At 37.4% G+C, this 19,385-nt stretch overlaps 1 protein-coding gene across 3 annotated transcripts in view; it reads left to right on the top strand.

Moving 5' to 3' along the window:
• The window catches only part of MYOM2 (myomesin 2), a 97,644-nt gene that overhangs the window by 75,786 nt on the left and 2,473 nt on the right, over positions 1 to 19,385 (top strand). For all 3 annotated transcript variants that reach the window (XM_009288927.2, XM_019474548.1, XM_009288926.1), the window contains exons 26-36: positions 1,755 to 1,899; positions 2,012 to 2,071; positions 3,679 to 3,746; positions 7,526 to 7,639; positions 9,006 to 9,093; positions 12,097 to 12,135; positions 12,805 to 12,910; positions 15,558 to 15,721; positions 16,037 to 16,073; positions 16,202 to 16,224; positions 17,136 to 17,191. In XM_009288927.2, coding sequence (XP_009287202.1) covers positions 1,755 to 1,899; positions 2,012 to 2,071; positions 3,679 to 3,746; positions 7,526 to 7,639; positions 9,006 to 9,093; positions 12,097 to 12,135; positions 12,805 to 12,910; positions 15,558 to 15,721; positions 16,037 to 16,073; positions 16,202 to 16,224; positions 17,136 to 17,191 — 900 coding nt within the window. The remainder of the gene's footprint in view (positions 1 to 1,754; positions 1,900 to 2,011; positions 2,072 to 3,678; positions 3,747 to 7,525; positions 7,640 to 9,005; positions 9,094 to 12,096; positions 12,136 to 12,804; positions 12,911 to 15,557; positions 15,722 to 16,036; positions 16,074 to 16,201; positions 16,225 to 17,135; positions 17,192 to 19,385) is intronic.

The following is a 19,385-nucleotide window of genomic DNA, read 5'->3' as shown; positions in this document are numbered from 1 at the left end:
AATTATATGAGCATTTTCCCTCATTATTTTATATAAAAGTTATACCTCAGTCTCTTCCAAGTCATTTATTTAATAAATTGTTATCCTAATCCATCTGTTGGCTACTGCTTTGTTAATTCCATTATCTTTTCTCTTTCTTCATTCTTAGTTACCCCATTAAGATTCAAACTGGTACTATTTGTACATTTGAAAGTACCAGTAATGAATGCTAAACATCTTGACTATGTCTACACTATTCTTCCAGGCTTGTTGTCTATACAACAGTGAATCTGTTCTTGAGGCTGGCCAGGAGGTGTCCCTCAAAGCTGAAGCAGATATATCTGTGGGGTCATCCCTACTAATTTTGGATCAGTACTTAAAGGTTCTTCCACTTAAGGAAGTGGTCCTAGAGAGTTTAATAAGTGGTATTTTTACTAGCTTTTTTTTCCTTCCTTCTTTCTTCCCCTTTCCTAAACTTCATCTACCTGTGGCTTTAGGTACCTTTTTCTAGTTTTGGAGTCCAATAAAAAGGTTAATCAAAACATGCTGTTTATAAGGCATCATGTCTCCTTTTAACAGTAACCAGGTCTATAATAATTTACTGCATAGAACTCCTTCTAGATGGTGACATTTACTTTTCTGTCCCATCATGAACGGAACAGTTAGTGTGTAATATCCATCACTGCATTGGTTACCTAAAAGTATTCACCAAATAACTTCTGTGGATTATTTTTGCTTTGCTTTAGGAATTTGTTAGTTAAGATTCAAACAACATCACTGTTAGTGGGACACACAGTCCTCATGGTTGTTACTCACTGAATGGAAGATGATATTGCTTAGTAAAAGATGGTTGTATCTAAAATAGTACCTGCAAATTCAAAACATATTTTGCAAGTATTGTCCAATATTTGCTTGCAATTTTCTGTTTCCTTGACGATGCTTGCCAATAACTTATCTTTCTGGAATATTTAATAGAAAGCAAATACAAAAAGGACACAAACACTAAAAAGCATATTTAACTTTGAATTCAAGTCAATATTTGGTGTTTTGGGTATTCTGGAAGCACTTTAGTAGGTAACTAGATGTTTTGACAGAATTCTAATTCTCTTTTGCTGGACTTGGTTGATCTTCTTAATTCCCAGAAGCTTTGTTGGTTTTGCACAAGTTACTGTTCTCATGGTCTTGCACTTTAAAGTTCTTTGAAAAAAATACCTAGCATTAGATGAGCAAATCATTATACCCTTCCTAAATAAACTTTTTTAGTGAGAAAATAAGATCCAGTATTGAGCTGCCACATATGTCTCAAAGATATTTAGTAGTGATGACTTTTTGGATTTGTTGCGGTGGATTTATTTGGAGATCCACATTTGTGTCTACAAACATAATACCTCCAGCTGTTTCTGGACTCTGCTAGGAATAGTGCTTCAACCTAGCAAAACCCCTTGTTGAACTGGAAGCTGTAATGCAGCTAAAGGATGGCTGTGTAGGCTCTTCTTCAAACATGCATAGTGCCATAAACTATTATTTTAAATCCAAACCACCTGTATTATGATGACTCAAGGATTCCAAATGCAGCTGCACACAGAGGTTTCTGTCACCACTGGGATCTTGTTGTACAACAGTAAATAAAAGCACAGGCCTGTTTCCATAGTTTACAATTAAAAGGACATGAAAAAGATTGTGTGGAGGCAGGAATATAAAACATGATTAATTCGATAGGGAATCATAAGTAATTTACACTATACTAGAGTAAAGTTATTATTTGTTTATTTCAGAGGCATAAAATAAATTGTGACCGTTCAAATGGCATTATAGAAATGGTGATGGACCGATTTACAATTGACAATGAAGGTACCTACACAGTACAGATTCAAGATGGAAAGGCCAAGAACCAGTCTTCATTAGTTCTCATCGGAGATGGTATGTTCACTGAAACATTGAAACTTTGACTCTGATGAAGAAATGAACTTCAATTATTCTTTGAGTAATTTTGTAACTAACTCATTTTTCATTCACCTCTTCTAAAATCTAGCATTCAAGGCAGTATTGGCTGAGTCTGAGCTCCAGCGAAAGGAATTTCTCAGAAAGCAAGGTAAGACAGAGTAGACTGGTGATTTTAGGCCCAGTTTGCAGCTAATGATGCATCCCTGGTGAATACTAAGCGCTTCCAACTTCCATTGATTTCTTTAGAAGGTGAGTATATTGCCCAGTTTGAGGAGACACTGAACCCTTGGTGGATCTTATTTTCCAGCATTGTCATATGATACATGCAAGTTGTGACAGAACTTTCAGTAAGTAGAGAAATAAAGTGGGAGTCCTTACAAGAGGTTATCTTTGCTCAATATTCATGATAAGTGTGCCTACTGTAGGCTCTGATCCAACAAAACATTTCAGCACATTTAATTTTAAGCATACAAATTGTACCTTCAATATAATTGACAGAAGAGTAGACAGCATAGTGTCAGACAAGGAAGATTAAAAACCTGATCCTGTGGTTTCTGTCCAGGCAAAATTCCAGGAACCAAATGTATATCTGTTGTACAGTTACAGAGTTTGTTATGTACGTGTTATCGATATTGCTTGCAGCTGAAAGTAGGAATTACTACTGGATACCTAATTCAGAATTCTATCACTGTGAAATCTTTAAAAAACTGAGTTTCAGCTCTAGTTTGTAATTTTCACTTGGCAAGCACATGGCTTTTATAATGAAAGTAACAACAATAATTAAAAGCATTTATTCTAAATAGCTTAGGCAAGATTCTCTACATAAGCAATGTAATTCTATTATTTTCTATTTTTTGAGGGTGAGATTTTTTTTTTTTAAATAGGTTTAGGAAAGAAATTATACCACTTACAGCATAAAGTCACAAGATCTCTCAGTTCTCAATGATTTAAGTGAAAGTCTGGGAGTTTGCTACCTCCCAGGCCTGGATATTGCAATTATGGGCCCTGATCCTGCAGACACTAAAACATATAAATTTACTGACATGAGTAACCACAATAACTTTAAAAAGGCTATGCATGTCAGTAAATTTACTTAAGGATATACATTTTTTCAGGATTGGAACCTCAGTGAGAAAAAGGAATATTTCCTGTTCTGCTTGTAGTGTTTAATACATTTTTTAACTTTATATAATTTGGACAAATAATGTCTGGCATGGGATTTTTGCTTTGAACATTTAATTAGGTGTTTGGATACATTTGTTTATTTTCCAGTTGGCTTTGCATTAAATACATTGTTTGTACACTTGTTTGTAGCTACTCTGTTTCTTTCCTATGCTTAGTTGGTAATTAGGCATAAACATATTTCGTAAACTAATTTGTCTCCCTCACCGTTTTACATTTTGGAATACTACATGACTTATCATACAAACAGAGATGAGCCTCAGGATTCTAAGCTGTACTGTAGACACCTGGGTCAATATGATTGTCGTGGTTTAACCTCAGTCAGCAACTGAGTACCACATAGCCGCTTGCTCACTCGCACTTGTTTGTGGGTTTGGGCTTTTTAAAATAGGAATGTTTCATGTTCTGACTGCAGGATTTTCGTTCTAGTGTATGGGTAGTTCAGGAGTTCCCTCTCATCATTCTGGTGTAAGGATGTTATAATACAATCGTCATCCTTTTTCTTTCTTTCACTGGATCTCTCTGATACTCTTCATTCTACAACATATGCTTTAAGACAATTTTGTTTCTTAGGTCCTCACTTCTCAGAGTTTTTGTATTGGGAAGTTACAGAGGAATGTGAAGTTTTACTTGCTTGTAAGGTGAGGAAATATGCTTGAAATAATTTGTTAGAATGTGTTGATTAAAAATTGAGGTAGGAAAATGTGAGGAAAGATTTTGATTTTTTAAAATTAAAAGTTTCATATGAAAACTTTTTTTTTATTTAGAAATATTTAAAATCAAAATTTCTCACTACTACTCTTCAGCAGTAGTCTTCATTAAAACAAAAAAATTACAGGACATTTCTAAATGTGTTAGGTGATCTAATTCTTTATAATAATTGTGAGCCATAAAAATAATTTAAACAAAATATTCATCCCTTAACGGTCCTTCTTCCTTCCTCAAGAAATAGCCACAAAAAGCCAGCGTTCAAACTCTTTCCTCACCGTTTTCTGATTTGGAGGTTCCTCTACTAAAGCATCTATTATTTAATCAACTGTAACCAAATATGCAACAAAGGCTTCTAGATTTAAAGTTATAAAACATGATTTTTATTATATTTGGCTAATGACTTTTTCAATCTTAACTAATGCTAATGTGCATAGAATTCAGAGTGCTTTCTGCTATTAACATCTTTATATGCCATTCTAAACTGATATATTTTCCTTTTTGTTGCTTTTCTAGAGTGACTAATTAGAGGTCTGAATAACTAAGTTAATTAAATTCAACAGGCATCAAACTCTTCTTCATTGCCTTTTCCTGTAATATGGACTCTTTTGCATTAATTTTCTCCACTTCTTTTGAATAAATTTTTGGCTTTTAATTAGACTAACTTGAATCATTCATTACGAGCAATTTACATGCACATTTGTGGGATTTTTTTCCTTCTTTTTTTCTGCTCACTAATTAGGAGACCTTTAACCTCAACTTATTCCCAGCAGAACTGACCTGGGTGGTGAAGCTGCCATTCTGTGTGCCCCCATTTTAGGGCTCAACATTCATTAGCTAACATGGTACCTTTGCTGGTACTGAACTGCATAGCTGGAGTACTTTATAATCTAGACGTGCATTTGCCTCAGGCATGAACCCTGCTTATCCGTTCGTTCAGATGGGGAATTAAATGTTGCTGAACCAGTTATACTAGTGTTAATTGTCTACAAATTAATCTGAAATTATCCTTCTTTTCATTGACTGTCAAGCCTGTTTATACCACTGAAACTGTGAAAGGCTGAGCGTCTGATTATATGCTTTTCACCAGTGTACTTTTTGTTCATAAGGTCAGAACATTTTATGTAAATGAAATCCAGGATGTGGGCTGTTTGCACACTCATCATTTTAACTATGCCATTGAGCTTATAATGTTTGTTACTGTTAGTATGTGACTGGCCATTAGGTTCACATAGTACTCTTTTTTATGCCTGTCTAACTGGTATTTGTACATAGGAAGAGTTTGAACAATAAAGCCTGGATTTGTCCTACAAACTTCAGATACATGACATTCAAGTTGTGTGGCTGCCCTGGGCTGTTTGTGTGGTGATAAAAACATCTAAGGAACAACCTCTGCCTCCCCAGGCCATATCGTAGCACTTGGCCTAGGTCTCTTCTAGGCTCTATTTAGTGCTCCTGTGCAAAAATAATTGTCATGGGTGTTCTGACCTCTTGAAAGAGCCTGGGATGATGTGGAGGAAGTACCTGTAAGAGAGGGCTTTTTGCCATGACTTTCTCAAAGGCCGTGGCATGAAATAGGGGTGTTAGGAAACCAGGCCAACTGGACGCTTGTGTAGGACAGAGGACTGACAGAGGACTGACTGTATGATCCAGATCCATAAGAGTAATAATGAACAAATATGGATTGTGTTACAAAAGAGTATATCAAAAGTAATACATGTTACCTCACATACCACTTATTTTCTATGTGATTGGACCTGATGGACTTTTGATTGACTTAGTATTTAATTCTGAAGTAGCTGGGATTGATGACCTTGTTCTTGGTATTGTAGCCCCTGCCTGCCAGTGGGACGTTTGTCCATCTGAATGATAATTTGATGGTGTTTGCTTTTTATTGTGTATTTATTTTTCTTCATATGCCAGCATCTACTATCATTTTTCAAGTACTTCTAAATTTCAGAGTGTTCAGAAGCTACCTGCTCTTGCATAACTTTGACCCTTATTTGTATTGTGTCTGTTAAAAGCAAGATTTTTGGTGTGTGGCTAAGCAGCAAAAAAGGTAACTTTTCATAGTAAATGTCAACATGAAATAATTTCGGCACTGCAAATTACATGTGTCTGAAACTCAGTCTATTTATTGTCAGATTGAGTGCTAACAGTCTTTGATGAAAAATTGTTGAAAAGCATTAAAGGCTTGTTCCTTCAGGCTTTGTTCGAATAAAATTGCCACTCATGTCATATGACTACAGGAACAGCCACTTTGTAGTTACTGGTAAATGTCAAATGCTGCTCACTTTTCTCAAGCAAGGCATTGCTTTGGGCCAGGCTGTGATCTCAAATACTTTGTCAGAGATCCATAGCAACCACACTGGTTATTAAGCAACAATATATGTGACTAATTTGAGCAGGTTTTAAAGAGATGTCCAGGAATCAGTATAGGAGGCTCTCCTATTTGTCTAGTCACCTTTATAGAGAGCTTTCATAGAGCTGTTCATCTATGGAATGACTTCTCTAATGTGAAAGGGTTAGAAATTGGTGCATGTTTTTTCCTCCAAGCAAGCCACTTGAAAACTATTGCAGATCTGTATTAACTTCTGGGCTGCCCTCTATCCATTTGTTCAGTTCTTTTTTAAGGAGGCTTTTTAAAGCAACTGCCTGGGGATTGAGAAATGTCCTGCCAGCTCTGTCTTACCAAAGCCACCTGACTGGGAATTCAGGCTATGCACAGAAATACCATTGCATTTTTGTGATTTTTAAAAGGGGTTGGGGATAGTGATGTCAAATAAACCATAGTGTTTCTGATATGGAGAAAAATAAAATATATTGCCAGGGTTTCTAAAAAGAGCTGGGCTTTTAGCTTCTTTGAATTCACAGTTTGAGGTCATTTATCCAGTGATATTTTAAGCATCACCAATACACAATTTATATTTCAAAATTATAGCAGTACTTGAGGTATAGCTACAGTCTATTTATGCATTGCTTAGATGAGCTGCTGCTACTACAGCAAAATTCTGGCTTCCAAGCAACTTCTCTGCTTTTGCACTGCATTGTTAAGCCCCTTTGTGTTGGGAAAGACTGCAATTTGTAGGATTCCTCAAGTCTTTGTACTTCCCATAGGACACAATGTAGTAGAAAAAAAGGATTTCTGGTGCAGCTTGCAATTTTGAAGTCTCAAATGCTTTCAGAATAGTAATTTCAGTTGCTCTCTGCAGTTTAGCCCTGAAAGAAATTGCTTAGGTAGCTGGGATAAATCTGCAAATTGGCTGAAGACTCTCTAAGATAGAGCCTAAGTTCTGTGTTACACCTCTCTAGAGACACATGGCAAACACAAAAAGATAAAGGAGAGTTCAGCAGCTCTAATTTCAAAGATACTTCTAACAGATATCTCTAGACAAACTGCAACCACACAGTGTGGGTGCAAAACCCTTTAAGGGAAGAGATTGACAGGATTGCCTTTAAGGATTTGACAGGGCTCTGAAGCTGTACGCTGTATACTTCTGATCAGTTCTGTGCTGCAAATAAATACCGTAGGACTAAGATATGCTTAGTAGGGCTTGATTGAAATTGGTTTTTTACTTAGCTTTGTTTGACATGTGTTATAAAAAAATTGGCTTCTTATGTTGAAAGTACCTGTGTGACTATGTACAGTGCGATACCTTTCTTCAGGACATGGCCACCTGACAAAGCAAAATGTGCCTTTTCTGTTGTACAGGTTGCGAACACAAAGAAGGAGACTGTTTTCAAGTGGTATAAGGATGGTTCTGGGATTGACATTGATGAGGTGCCTGATCTGCAGAAGGGAGAATGTCACCTCAGTATTCCCAGGGTACAGTATCACCTACTGATTAGAAATGACAGCTTCTGCTTGACACGCTATAGATTTGCCAGGCAGAGCACTAAAGCAGCTATCATGATTTCTGTGAACTGTTTTAAGAAAAGGCATATTTGCTACCCTTCAATTAGCTGGTGAGTAACTAATGCTAGTAAAAGAGTATCTATTTTTGTTATCAGCTCAGACAGTTCATGCTTAAGTTGCTTCAGCATCCTTAGGTGAACTCTATTTCGTTCGTTCTTATTGCTCCTTAATTTTTCAATTTGTTCAAGCACCTCATTTCTGACAGTGTCTCAGTTTTATTGCCTAAAACAAATAGGTTTGAGGTATATGGCTTCTTAAGATTTATCTTTAAGTAAACAGGATAACCTAACTTGTGTCTGAAGCCTTAGCTTGCATAGTTGCTGTCTTCATCAAGTGCCCAAACCTCCCCAAATCAAGTTTTTCTGCTTTCAGCATAAATGTGCATTCCATTTAATTGGCTTATTTATTTTATTTATTGGCTTCATATTCTTCTGATTTACTTCCTTCATTTCACTTGTGAGAGGATACTGGCTTTCCAGTGGCTTCATTTTTCTTGTGTAGACTTTTTTGGGGAAGGTAGTTTCTGCTTGTCTTGAATTGCTCTTGTTACTTGTCATTCAATTATATGATGCTTTTACTAGTATTTACTTGCTTGTGGACTTATAAAAATCTAAGATTCAATTAAATAACCTCCAATCCATATATAATTATTTATATATTTTCCTTCAGGTTTTAAAATAAATTAAAATGTAAACACCCAAACCAAAAACCCCTACTGCTTTTAGTGCAGTATCACTGTGTTAGTTTTTAGAATGTAAGCTCTCCAAGGGTAATGAATTCATTATTTACTTAGCATAGATATAATTTGACTACAGTTGCTGCTTAAATGAAAGCCATTGAGTTGATATTTGGACAGTTACAGGGTATAGATCTGTTGTTATGTTTTACATAGATTGATTCAAAAAAGTAATAGTAATAGAAAAATTGCATTTCTAAAGTTTGTGTGGGTTGAAGTTACCCTCTGTTACATCTTACTACGCTACTTGTAATTTCTACTGACCAGGATCAATCTTTTTTGTCTTTTTGGAACAAGAGAAAAACCACAATTTCTCAAGGCAATTGAACTGAAATCAGAATATGTTTTAGGCTTAAGGACTAACTACAGCTCCATAAAAAATCATGCACAAGCCATTGATAGTTTCTATCTGATTTCTGGTAAGATTATTTAACCAGAATGCGGTACAATGTATGTTGTTTGATTTAGAAAATCATGGTGGGGTTGAGCAAATATACTATTATCAAGTTTATCAGTAAACATCTTGTGCTTTCCTTGTAGCTGTCTCGCAAAGATGAAGGAGTTTATAAGGCGACACTATCAGATGACAGAGGTCATGATGTATCTGCTCTTGAATTATCAGGAAAAGGTAACATTCAGTTTACTATATCGAAATTATGATCTCCACATGTTCTCAAGAGGTGTTAAAGATCTATCCTTGCAAATGGCAAGTTAGCAAACATTTTTGGGGTCCTTTGTATTTCAATTCCCTTCTTACGTTATAAAGGCCTGAAGAGCAGATCACCAGTTTAGGAGGGGTGACATTGGGCATTGTAATGGTTAATCTCTAGCGCCCTGACAGGCAAGAAATGAAGTAAGTTTCTGATCAGACAGACACCCCCTTTTATGTGAGATCTTTTGTAGACAACTGTCTCTCAAATTTTTTAAGTTTTAATGTCTACAAAAAACCCTAAAGCACCAAGATGTTCAAAGTGCTGAATATGTTGAAGTGGGACTCTCAGTGGGGACTGAGAGTTATTTTGATTGTAAAATCATAAAGCTGTTTTGTGGGTTAACCCTGGTAGGTAGCTCAGCCCCACACAGCCGCTCGCTCACTTCCCCTCAGTGGGATGTGGGAGGGAATTGGAAGGGGAAAAGTGAGAAAACTCGTGGGCTGAGATAAAGACAGTTTAATAGGTAAAGCAAAAGCTGCACATGCAAGCAAAGCAAAACAAGGAATTCATTCACTACTTCCCATGGGCAGGCAGGTGTTCAGCCATCTCCAGGAAAGCAGGGCTCTATCATGCATAACGGTTACTTGGGCAGACAAATGCCATCACTCCAAATGTTCCTTCCTTCTTCCCCCAGCTTTTATTGCTGAGAATGACGTCATAAGGTATGGGATATCCCTTTGGTCAGTTGGGGTCAGCTGTCCCAGCTGTGCCCCCTCCCAGCTTCTTGTGCTCCCTCAGCCTACTTGCTGGTGGGGCAGTCTGAGGAACAGAAATAAAAGGCCTTCACACTGTGCAAGCACTGCTCGGTAATAGCTAAATCATCCCTGTATTATCAACACTATTTTCAGTCACAAATCCAAACATAGCAGCATACAAGCTGCTGTGAAGAAAATTATCTCTATCCCAGTCAAAACCAGTACAATCTCTACCCCTTATTCCATACCATTTACGTCATGCTCGGGTCCCACACTATCCAATACATACTTATTAGCCATCTCCTCCCTTCCTGTCCTTTGATATATACACAGATACCATTGCCTTAGTCTATGGATTTTCAAGTAAGCAGTATCCTGACCCCTGGAATGAACAAAAGGTACCGTAGTTCTCCATCTTATGGTCAGGGGTCCTTCCAGTGACTGTACTTCAGGTATAGCAAGACTGTGCTGCGCTGGAGATGTAGACAGTGAAATACCTATTTTGAGAATACACAGTGTCTAATTCTGTGGGTCCAGGAAGCTTTGAAAATGTCAGTCAGCGAAACCACAAGAACTGCAGTGTTAAACCAAACACTGGGTCTCCTAAATGGTGGATTTAGCTTTGAAACATAAACAGAGAAATTTAGCATGAATGGGGCCCTGGAAGACTGCGTATTGTATGGGGCGGGCTAGTTCGAGCTCAATATTCATTAGCATTCAAATGAAGATAAATGCAAATAAGGGTAAGAGAATCTAGTCTAAAATGCACTGATGATAGCCATTTAAATAAGGTTTCATATGTTTTCAGATATCACAGTGAGCTACTGTAATTTTATGTATATTTAAATTTGTTCAGTAAAAAAAATATTTGTTTACTTCTGAGTCTATAGCAAAGACTGATCTATTGCCATCTTAAATGAATTTTACTCAACTTTGGTAGAGAGAGCTTCCCTGGGCTTCTCTACTGAGGTCCCACCAACTAGGCCAAAGTGGACATGGATTCATCCCACCTGCTTGTAGTCATTTGACTCAAATAATGAATATTTTCTGCCGGGTCCTAATAGAGGGAGAAAGACACATTCAAAAATTAACTCAGTTCACCAAAGATCTTAACATTTTTTTTTCAGCAGGTTGGGGAAGTAGCTGAAGTAAGAGGAAAAGATGAATATTAGACTGAGTTCTTAAGCTGTGGTTTATCTCAGAAGGCTGTATCATCACTTGATAGTCTCTCATGCATTTTTCCTCTGCATAAACTCTGTCCACTATTCTTTCAGAAAAACATATCATTTAGGCAGTATAGGCAATATAACCCCACTTCCCCAGATGTCTGTAATGTAATGTATATATAGCATGTAGGTTGTTTTGAGGTTGCAGGATTCTATGATTCTATGATTCTATGTAATTCATGTCCTCTTGTCAACATGCCAGTAGAAGCATACTGGAGTTTGCAGAGGGTTACAGAATAGCATCACGATTTATTTTAGCAGAGACAAAAAATGTGCAGATACAGATCAATACAGACCAAATATACAAGCAGTATTTTCTGAACTTCATGCATTTTACTGTCTTCTCTATTGATAAAAATTCTTCAGCCTTGAATATGCATTCTTCAGTCTTGAATATGCATTCTTCAGACTATGGTGCTTCTTTCTTTCTCTTTCCATCTTATACAGTGACACTGAATAAGATTCTTCTGCTATGAAAGAGTTCCCCACTCTTCTGCCCTTGTCTCCAGGGTTCTTCCCTTCTGCAAACCCATCAGCTCTGCGTTAATTCAAGAGCTTGATATGATACCTGGTTTCTTTCACTTGCTGTTGAAGGGGTTTACATTCGTCAAATGCCATCCTACAGGGAGCAGGTGAAAACTGTTTTCACCTAGAATGTGATAATTTTTCTTTCCCCTGCATTCTCTTTTGAATGTGAACTATCCAGTTTTAATGACCTTTTATTGTTTCTGGCCTGAGGGATACAAAGACAAAGACGTGACAGCAGACAGCTGACTCCACACACAGTGGAGATACTCAGTGGCACAGCGCAGAATTCATACCCTGTACACAGTCTCCAATTAGTCCCATACACCTGTTGCAATTTGAATGGTTTTCTTTGCCTAAGGATGTGAAGATTTCCCATATCACTTTAATTAAACTGAACGTAACAAAGCTATATTCTGATTGAATTTTGATGGTACATTTTCTTTTTTATCTTTTTTTTTTTTCTCTTCAGTGTATGATGATATAATTCTGGCATTGAGTGGAGTCAGTGGTAAGTAAATGCTGTCTTGGATTTTCATGTAGATTTTTTTATGTTAAAGTCATCTGAGCCTGAGGCAGACAATTTTTATTGTAAGTGGGAAATCTCTGGGAGTCATGATGCTTATATTATCATGGACAGTTATTAAGTTTCTGAATAGGCAGTTGACCTTGCTAATTGACACTATTAAAAGGGAACAAAGTATTCCACCTGGCTTGTTTGGTTTAGATACTGTGATAATGTTGTAGCAATAATTTTCTTCCTACTTGCCATTAGTAAGTGAGCCTTAATAACAGAGAGAACGAGATTCTGATCATGCACACAATAAGAAGTGGGGATTCATTCCACTGAAAGAACAGGGGTTGCACAAGAATAAAGTTTTTGTGCAATTAGAATCATGACACAACTGTTTCACGACATGACTAACATTATTTCACAATGGATCTTGCTAGTCATAATGCTTGTATACGACAATAAAACCATAAACTCATGCTGAACTTTCACCTGATATAAATCAGCAGATCTCCTTTGAGAGGCATGAACCATTGTCTCTTTGTGGTACTTGAGAATCATGGCCCAGATCTTGAATTTTTTTTGTCCTGACGGTACAAGTAGTCCATTTGATTGTTTCCTGTTCATTCCACTGTCCTGTTTGATCTGCATATATTCTATTCTACATAGGTAAGTCAGCCTCTCCACTGAAGATCCTTTGCACTGAGGAAGGAATAAGGCTCCAGTGTTTCTTGAAGTACTACAATGAAGAAATGAAAGTCACCTGGTCTCACAGGTGGATGAGAATATTTTTTCAAGATGGTGCCTACATTCTGTTTTATTTGAGAAAAAATGCCATCTTAATGATTTACTATTTACTGTTCTATGGTATTTATTTAGTAACTGGACCATATTAATGAATTTCTCTTTCCAGCACTTCATATTATCTTTTCACATAGCTAGTACGTACAGTAAAAGAAATTTTAACAGACTTGTCCAACACCTATCAGGAGGGCTGTAACAGCCAGGAAAAAAGAATCTACAGTATTTCAGTCTCTTATTCAACACAAGACTGTCTTCCACTATATTATCTGCTTGGTTCAAAGATAACAAAATATCCGAGCATAGTTTTCTATTCAGGGCTGCCCTTTTCTTTAAATGGATGAAATTCTCCTCCAGTACTAGGTGAATATCAAGGATCTGCTCTCACAGTTTAATAAAAGCCTGTATTAAGAAAAGAATTTTTTTTTTCAAACTGATACAGTCTTAAGCAACCCAAAATATTTTAATTCTGTTCGTCTTCTTTGAAAAGATATTCAGTGAGGCACAGAATACTTTGAGAATAGCCCTCAGAGCTGAGAATATGACCAGAAATTAGCTTTACAATTCCCAATAGTTTTCCACCCTCATGTTACATTAATCTTTGACTTTGGAGGCACTCTTTATTCATCTGTGTATGTACAGTTAAATGTGTGTTCAAATGCTTTGCTATGTCAGGCCTTCATTTGTTTGAAACCACAGGTAGGGTATGGAAGGATTTTGAAACTCTTGAAGTGGTTTCAACTTTCCCATTCCTTGATGGCCTACAAAGATGACACATGGTGAATTGGTCTGACTTGGGCAGGAAAAGACTGGTTTATCAGCATGTTGTCCTAGTTTTGCAATGCTGTCCAGCCCTTGATTTCTATGAAGACAGGAACACAAGAAAAGTGTCAGTGATCATCAGGTTCAGGGAGCTTGAGCAGGCTTCTGCAAGGGTGTGCAGCTGTACTCATAACTCAAGCTTTGTATTCAGTAAGTTCTGCTCCTTCTTGCAGTAAATGTGATATTAATATGATGGAAAGGAAAAGAAAAATATTTTTTTGCCTTTGCCTTTTACTGTATCTGCTTGAGTTTTAAAGGTGATTTAGTCCATTCCACCATCCAGTTCACAGAAATATAAAACAAGAGAATGCTACATGGCTAATATGGAAATATCAGCGTGCATATTTATATTCATACAGACACCTCCCACCCTCCTAATATTTCAGATTTTATAATGTCTTACACATTGATTGTCTTGAAGATGATTGAACACAGATTTTGAACAAATAAAATTTCAATTCTTCCATGAATACAATGATTAGAAGCCAGAGTTGTTAAAGCTAAAACAAAGACTAAAACAAACCAACCAACCAACCTCCCCCAGCCTCTCCAAACCTCCCAGCTCTTTTAAATGGAGCAATTTTTTTTCCTGGAAAAAATGAAAGGCTAAACAATCCATTTTTTTTTTACTGTTGTCTGCACATCATGAAACATGCCATGCAAATTTCTATCTAGCTTTGAATTATGCACTATAGTGCATAGCAGGGAACATAATACAAGTCCTAAAGCCAGCATGCATCATCCACGCATGGCACAGTGGGGAATATTATATGTAGTATTTTCTAATATATAGTAGTTTTTATCCAGGTATCTAATTTGGTATGCTGAACTCAATGTAGTCATCTTACAGAAAGGGAAATAGTAAAAACTCCTTTTCCCCATCAAAGTAACTGTCTAGCTATGAAGCGAAATCAGCCCTGCCTGAGCAAATAAATTAACTGATCAAAGAGAAGCTAATGCTGACTTCATCTATTAAAAATTCCAGATAAAGATGCTTGGGGAGCATCTTTATCATTAACTAAGATTTCTTTAGTTAATGAGTGAAAGAGGAAACTTCTCTGCAAACCATTCAAAGTGGTCTGGTTTGCATGCTCTCCCTAAATAGCTTCTTCTGTTTCCACTCTTCAGGACAGGTTATGGATCAGAAGAACCACTGATCTGAATCTGTAGGGCATTTCTTATATTCTTAGCTTAGGAAGTGATGATAAGTCAATAGAATGCTACTGTTTTTTAAAGACCTGTTTATTAATTATCTGCAGTTAGGAAATTTGCTTCTTGTCTTGTTCTTAAAAAAACCACAGGTGTATTTTGACTTGATGCAAGAACAATAAATTCTATGCAAATCTTTTATTGTTTTCTTAATCAGTTTTGGAAGTTAATGAAAGGTAAAGATTTTTTTCCTCATCGGAAAAGGTTATTTGCCTATAGTTTACTATTCTGATGTTTTGTATGGTAGTGTGTATGAAGTGTACAGAACTGAAAAGTCATGCACCATTTTCGCATACAGACATGTATGTGCACATAGATATAAACACAGATGATTGTGTATGTGGAGAGAAAGAGAATGAGAAAAGGGTGAACAAATTAATCTTTGGAATGAAAACTCAGGTTAATGGTTCCAAAGTGTTTCATAGCCTCACTAGCAAGAAAAGAATCTCCTGGGAAATTGGTCCCATTAGTTGCAATTTATCTGTAGTTTAGGAATAGTGTGTTATCCTTTGTAACTTTTTATAGATGATCTCCTATGGAGAATATACATGAAAACAATGTTCAAACTCATTTCTATTCATTTTTTCCAGGGAATCTAAGATTTCTTCCGGTGAAAAGATGAAGATTGGAGGTGGAGAGGATATTGTCTGGCTACAGATAGGTGAACCCACTGAAAAGGATAAGGGGAACTACACCTTTGAAATCTTTGGTGACAAGGAATCCTACAAACGCACGCTTGATCTGTCTGGGCAAGGTATATTTATAAGACCAGACTTATATGGTGACTTTTCATGGATTAAACAGAATTAACTGGCTATAATCAGAATGACAGTAAAATCTGAAAGCCTTTGGTCAGAACCAGTTGCATAACTCATGATCTTTTTAGTCTTATATCTGTTTTCACCACCAGGGGCACTGGGTTTCAGGGGTCTGGTTTCCCATTTTGCTAGTGTAGCCCTGTATGGGTTTTAAAAGAGCTTTAACATGGGTTTGTGTTTAAATGTTTATACTGAGCCCCAAGTGCAGGTTATATTCATGGACAATAACTCTCTCAACTGTTTTGTTACAGCTTTTGATGATGCATATGCAGAATACCAGCGACTCAAGTAAGTGCTACATCTTTTGCATTTTAATGCTGTAACAACAGTGTCTTAACTTACAGAAAAAATATTTTAGTAGTAGTTTAATTAATAACATTATATATTTCTCTTCCTCTCTTCCTCAACAATTTTAGGGCAGCTGCTTTTGCTGAAAAAAGTAAGTTTATTTTGCATTTTATCAAAGGTGTTCTACAATGTAGTCTAGTGTTCCCTTTAAGGCATCCATCATTATATGCTGCCATAGCTTTCAGAGTTCTGTGGCTGCAGAAATCCCCTGTTAGCACATAATACTGCAATAATAATAGTGATTTGTGGATTTTTTTTTTTTAATTCCAGCAGAAACCCACTAAAATTTTTACACATTTTGCAAGCCTCCACTGTATCTTGTGTCTGCAGAGGTTTTGTGAGGTGTGAGCTTCTAGGTGTCATATGAGGAGGTGTTGACTCTGAAAGCTGCTGATGATACTGAATATTGAATAATACTGAATACTGCTGATGATACTGAATATTGAATAATACTGAATAATCTACCTATTAAGTAAAAAATTACCTGCTAATGCCTGTTGTGCAGTGCTTGCTGAGACACAGACAGTGGGGAAGGTTGTTACTGTTAGGGGCTGCAGGAGTTCTGGTACTTTGATATCAATTCCCCTGGTAATGACAAGATGCTTCTGCCCACAGAGAGAGTGGCAGAACAAATTTTCCTTAGATCTTAGATACCAACAAGATGGTAAAAGCGTCCTCCTTGCTTTGCTCTGTGCCCAAAGCACAAACTGTCAAGCTCAGCAGTAGCTTCAAGGTTTTTATATGTATCAGTTTAGAATGCTATAGAACAATCTCTGATAAAAAATCTGAGGGGACCATAAAATACATTAGAAAGAAATAACCCAAAGTATCACAAAAATTGTATTACTTCACGTTTAATTAACCAGGGAATACAGGTTTTTTTAAGATTAAGTTCAAACAAAAGTTGTCACTAATATGGCACCAAGTTACAAAATCATTAAGAAATGAGTAATTTTGAGGTCTAAACTTCACATGGTCCGTATATTTTTCTTTAACTCCTAGATCGTGGTAAAGTCATTGGTGGTTTGCCTGACGTCGTTACTATAATGGATGGGAAGGTAAGGACAGTTTTTGTCAATGAGTCATGCTGACTGGTGAGAGGTTTGCTTTGACAGCAAAAGGGGAGAGAATGCAGATGATTTTGAAGAAGCTGAATACAGAAGGATAATTTAGACCACCTAATGGTAGTCATTTAATTGAGACAAATGCCACGTCTAAGTGAGCACAGATACTATAAGCTGACTATACAGTCAGAGGAGGCACAGCCTGATTCAGATCTTAGGCAAGCAAGGTCAGCCTGAAGAGGAGCTGGTCTTGTCCTGGTTGTGTAGAGGCTCTGAGTTAACTGCATACTCAAATCTGGGCTGGCTTTCAGCTCTGTGTACTGAGCAGAGCAGTTCAAGGGGAGAGTCCACTCCTGCCCTGTAGAAGAAACTGAAGAGGCAGAAGGAAGCAGCCACCCTCTGAGAGCCAGTATAATAGAAACAAAAATTAAGTCCCGTTCTCCAGCATGCCAGACATAGACTGTTATGTCTGGTAAGAGTAAAGGAGGGTAAAGAACCTACCTGGGCCAAGGGGCTAAACTGTACCCCCTTCCTGGCAGATAGCCCCATTACAATATATAATTACAGGAGATTGAAGGCCAGTGAATACACGTATTTTTTGACATCAATAATAACTAAACGCCCAGATACAAAGTAAAAATTGGTAAATCTTCACAAAGTCCCTTCCTAGGTCAGCTTGACTGGTGGAGATGAAATTTCATGATGCTGCCAGACTGGTGTCCCTCACTGGGATTTTTGTCACGGTGGAGCAGGATCTCATGCAACCTCAGCCCAAACTCTCTGGATACTAAAATGGAAGGAGAAGACTATTAGTCTGAGCTGCTGTTAGTCCTTACAGGTGTGAGGAAGTACTGGAACTCGGTCTCTCCATCCTGGGGGTGAGTTCCAGACTCCAGACACCCAAGCCTTCAGTCAAGGAAAGACAAACTCTTTTCATCCTTCCAACACAGACAGCAAGTTCTTGTCTCTTTCTCCTGAAGCAAATCTTCTTCTATTGGGTGCCCTGTCCTTCCCTATGTGGAGAAACTAGGTCTTCAGTCTGGGAAGAAAAATTACTGAAAGAGAACAGGGTAAAAAAAAAAAAGAAGTCTGCAGCATTGTGCATGATGCAGAGGAGGTACTTAGAAATGATTATCCAGCACTTCTCACAGCACAAGAACTAGGAAGTGCCTAATTACATGGTCATTACAGGCTTTAAAGAATCAAAAGGAAGTATTTTTTCAAGTGGTTCATAATTAATTTGTGCCTTAGTACCTTAGGTGAAAATAGATTTGGGTCCAAAAAAGAAAATAGGCAATATCATGAAAGGAAGTCCAGCAGGGGCCATTAAATACAATGTTCTCGATATAACTTGTGCTTATAACCAGTTTAAAAGCCACTAAATTGTGGAAAGCATTTTTATGCATTTATATGCTTTATATTCCCAGGTATACTGGGAATAGGATCACACTATTCATCCTCTGTATTTTTGTACGCTTTCTTAAGCAGTTGCTTTTGACCTCTAAAAGAGCTAGATGGGCTTTCATTCCAACTGACCATAGCAGATCAGCTCATGAGCCAATGTGACTCTTACCATCTGCTGACTATCAAGAGCATGTTGATCAGGCTGTTTACATCTGTTGTATGAAGTGCGTCTTCAGAGACTACAGCTGTGTTGCTCTGTGTGGAAACTGTCTTTCTTATCACCGGAGTAAAAGGCTGTACACAACTCTTCCAACTTTCTGTGTACTTGGACATTTTCTGGATATCCAGGAGCGGTCTCTCTAGAAAGATGGGGGAACATGTGGTCCTTGCTGTGGATGCTGAAAGCTGCTCAACTCTGGACAAGACAGAGATGATTTTCCTCTTGGCCCATTCCTTCCTTTGTCTCTAAGGAGGAAAGGTGCCTCACGAGGCATCTCACGAGGTGCCTTTTTATTGTGGTAGACAGAGGCACCTCACAGCAAGAAAGCTAGTCTTTTAGGAGGTTAGGTGTAAGCCACTCTACGACCAACATCTTAAAACAGTCTAACTGTAAGGAAAGAGCTCGGTGAAGTCACCCCTGACTGCATGCACAGACTAGCTGCAGTTTCCTCATACAATCATGCCCTGAAAACTACAATCTTAAATTAAGGAAATGCTACATAGTGCATTTCCAGAAGTAAAAGGCTTCAAAGGAGACCTAATCTTGTGAGGATTAAATAACTGA

The sequence above is a fragment of the Aptenodytes forsteri genome, unplaced genomic scaffold (assembly GCF_000699145.1).
Source record: "Aptenodytes forsteri isolate BGI_AS27 unplaced genomic scaffold, ASM69914v1 Scaffold121, whole genome shotgun sequence".
In the NCBI taxonomy this organism is placed as follows: Eukaryota; Metazoa; Chordata; class Aves; order Sphenisciformes; family Spheniscidae; genus Aptenodytes; species Aptenodytes forsteri.
The sequence above is the reverse complement of the archived record's forward strand: the minus strand, read 5'-3'. Positions and strand labels throughout refer to the sequence as shown.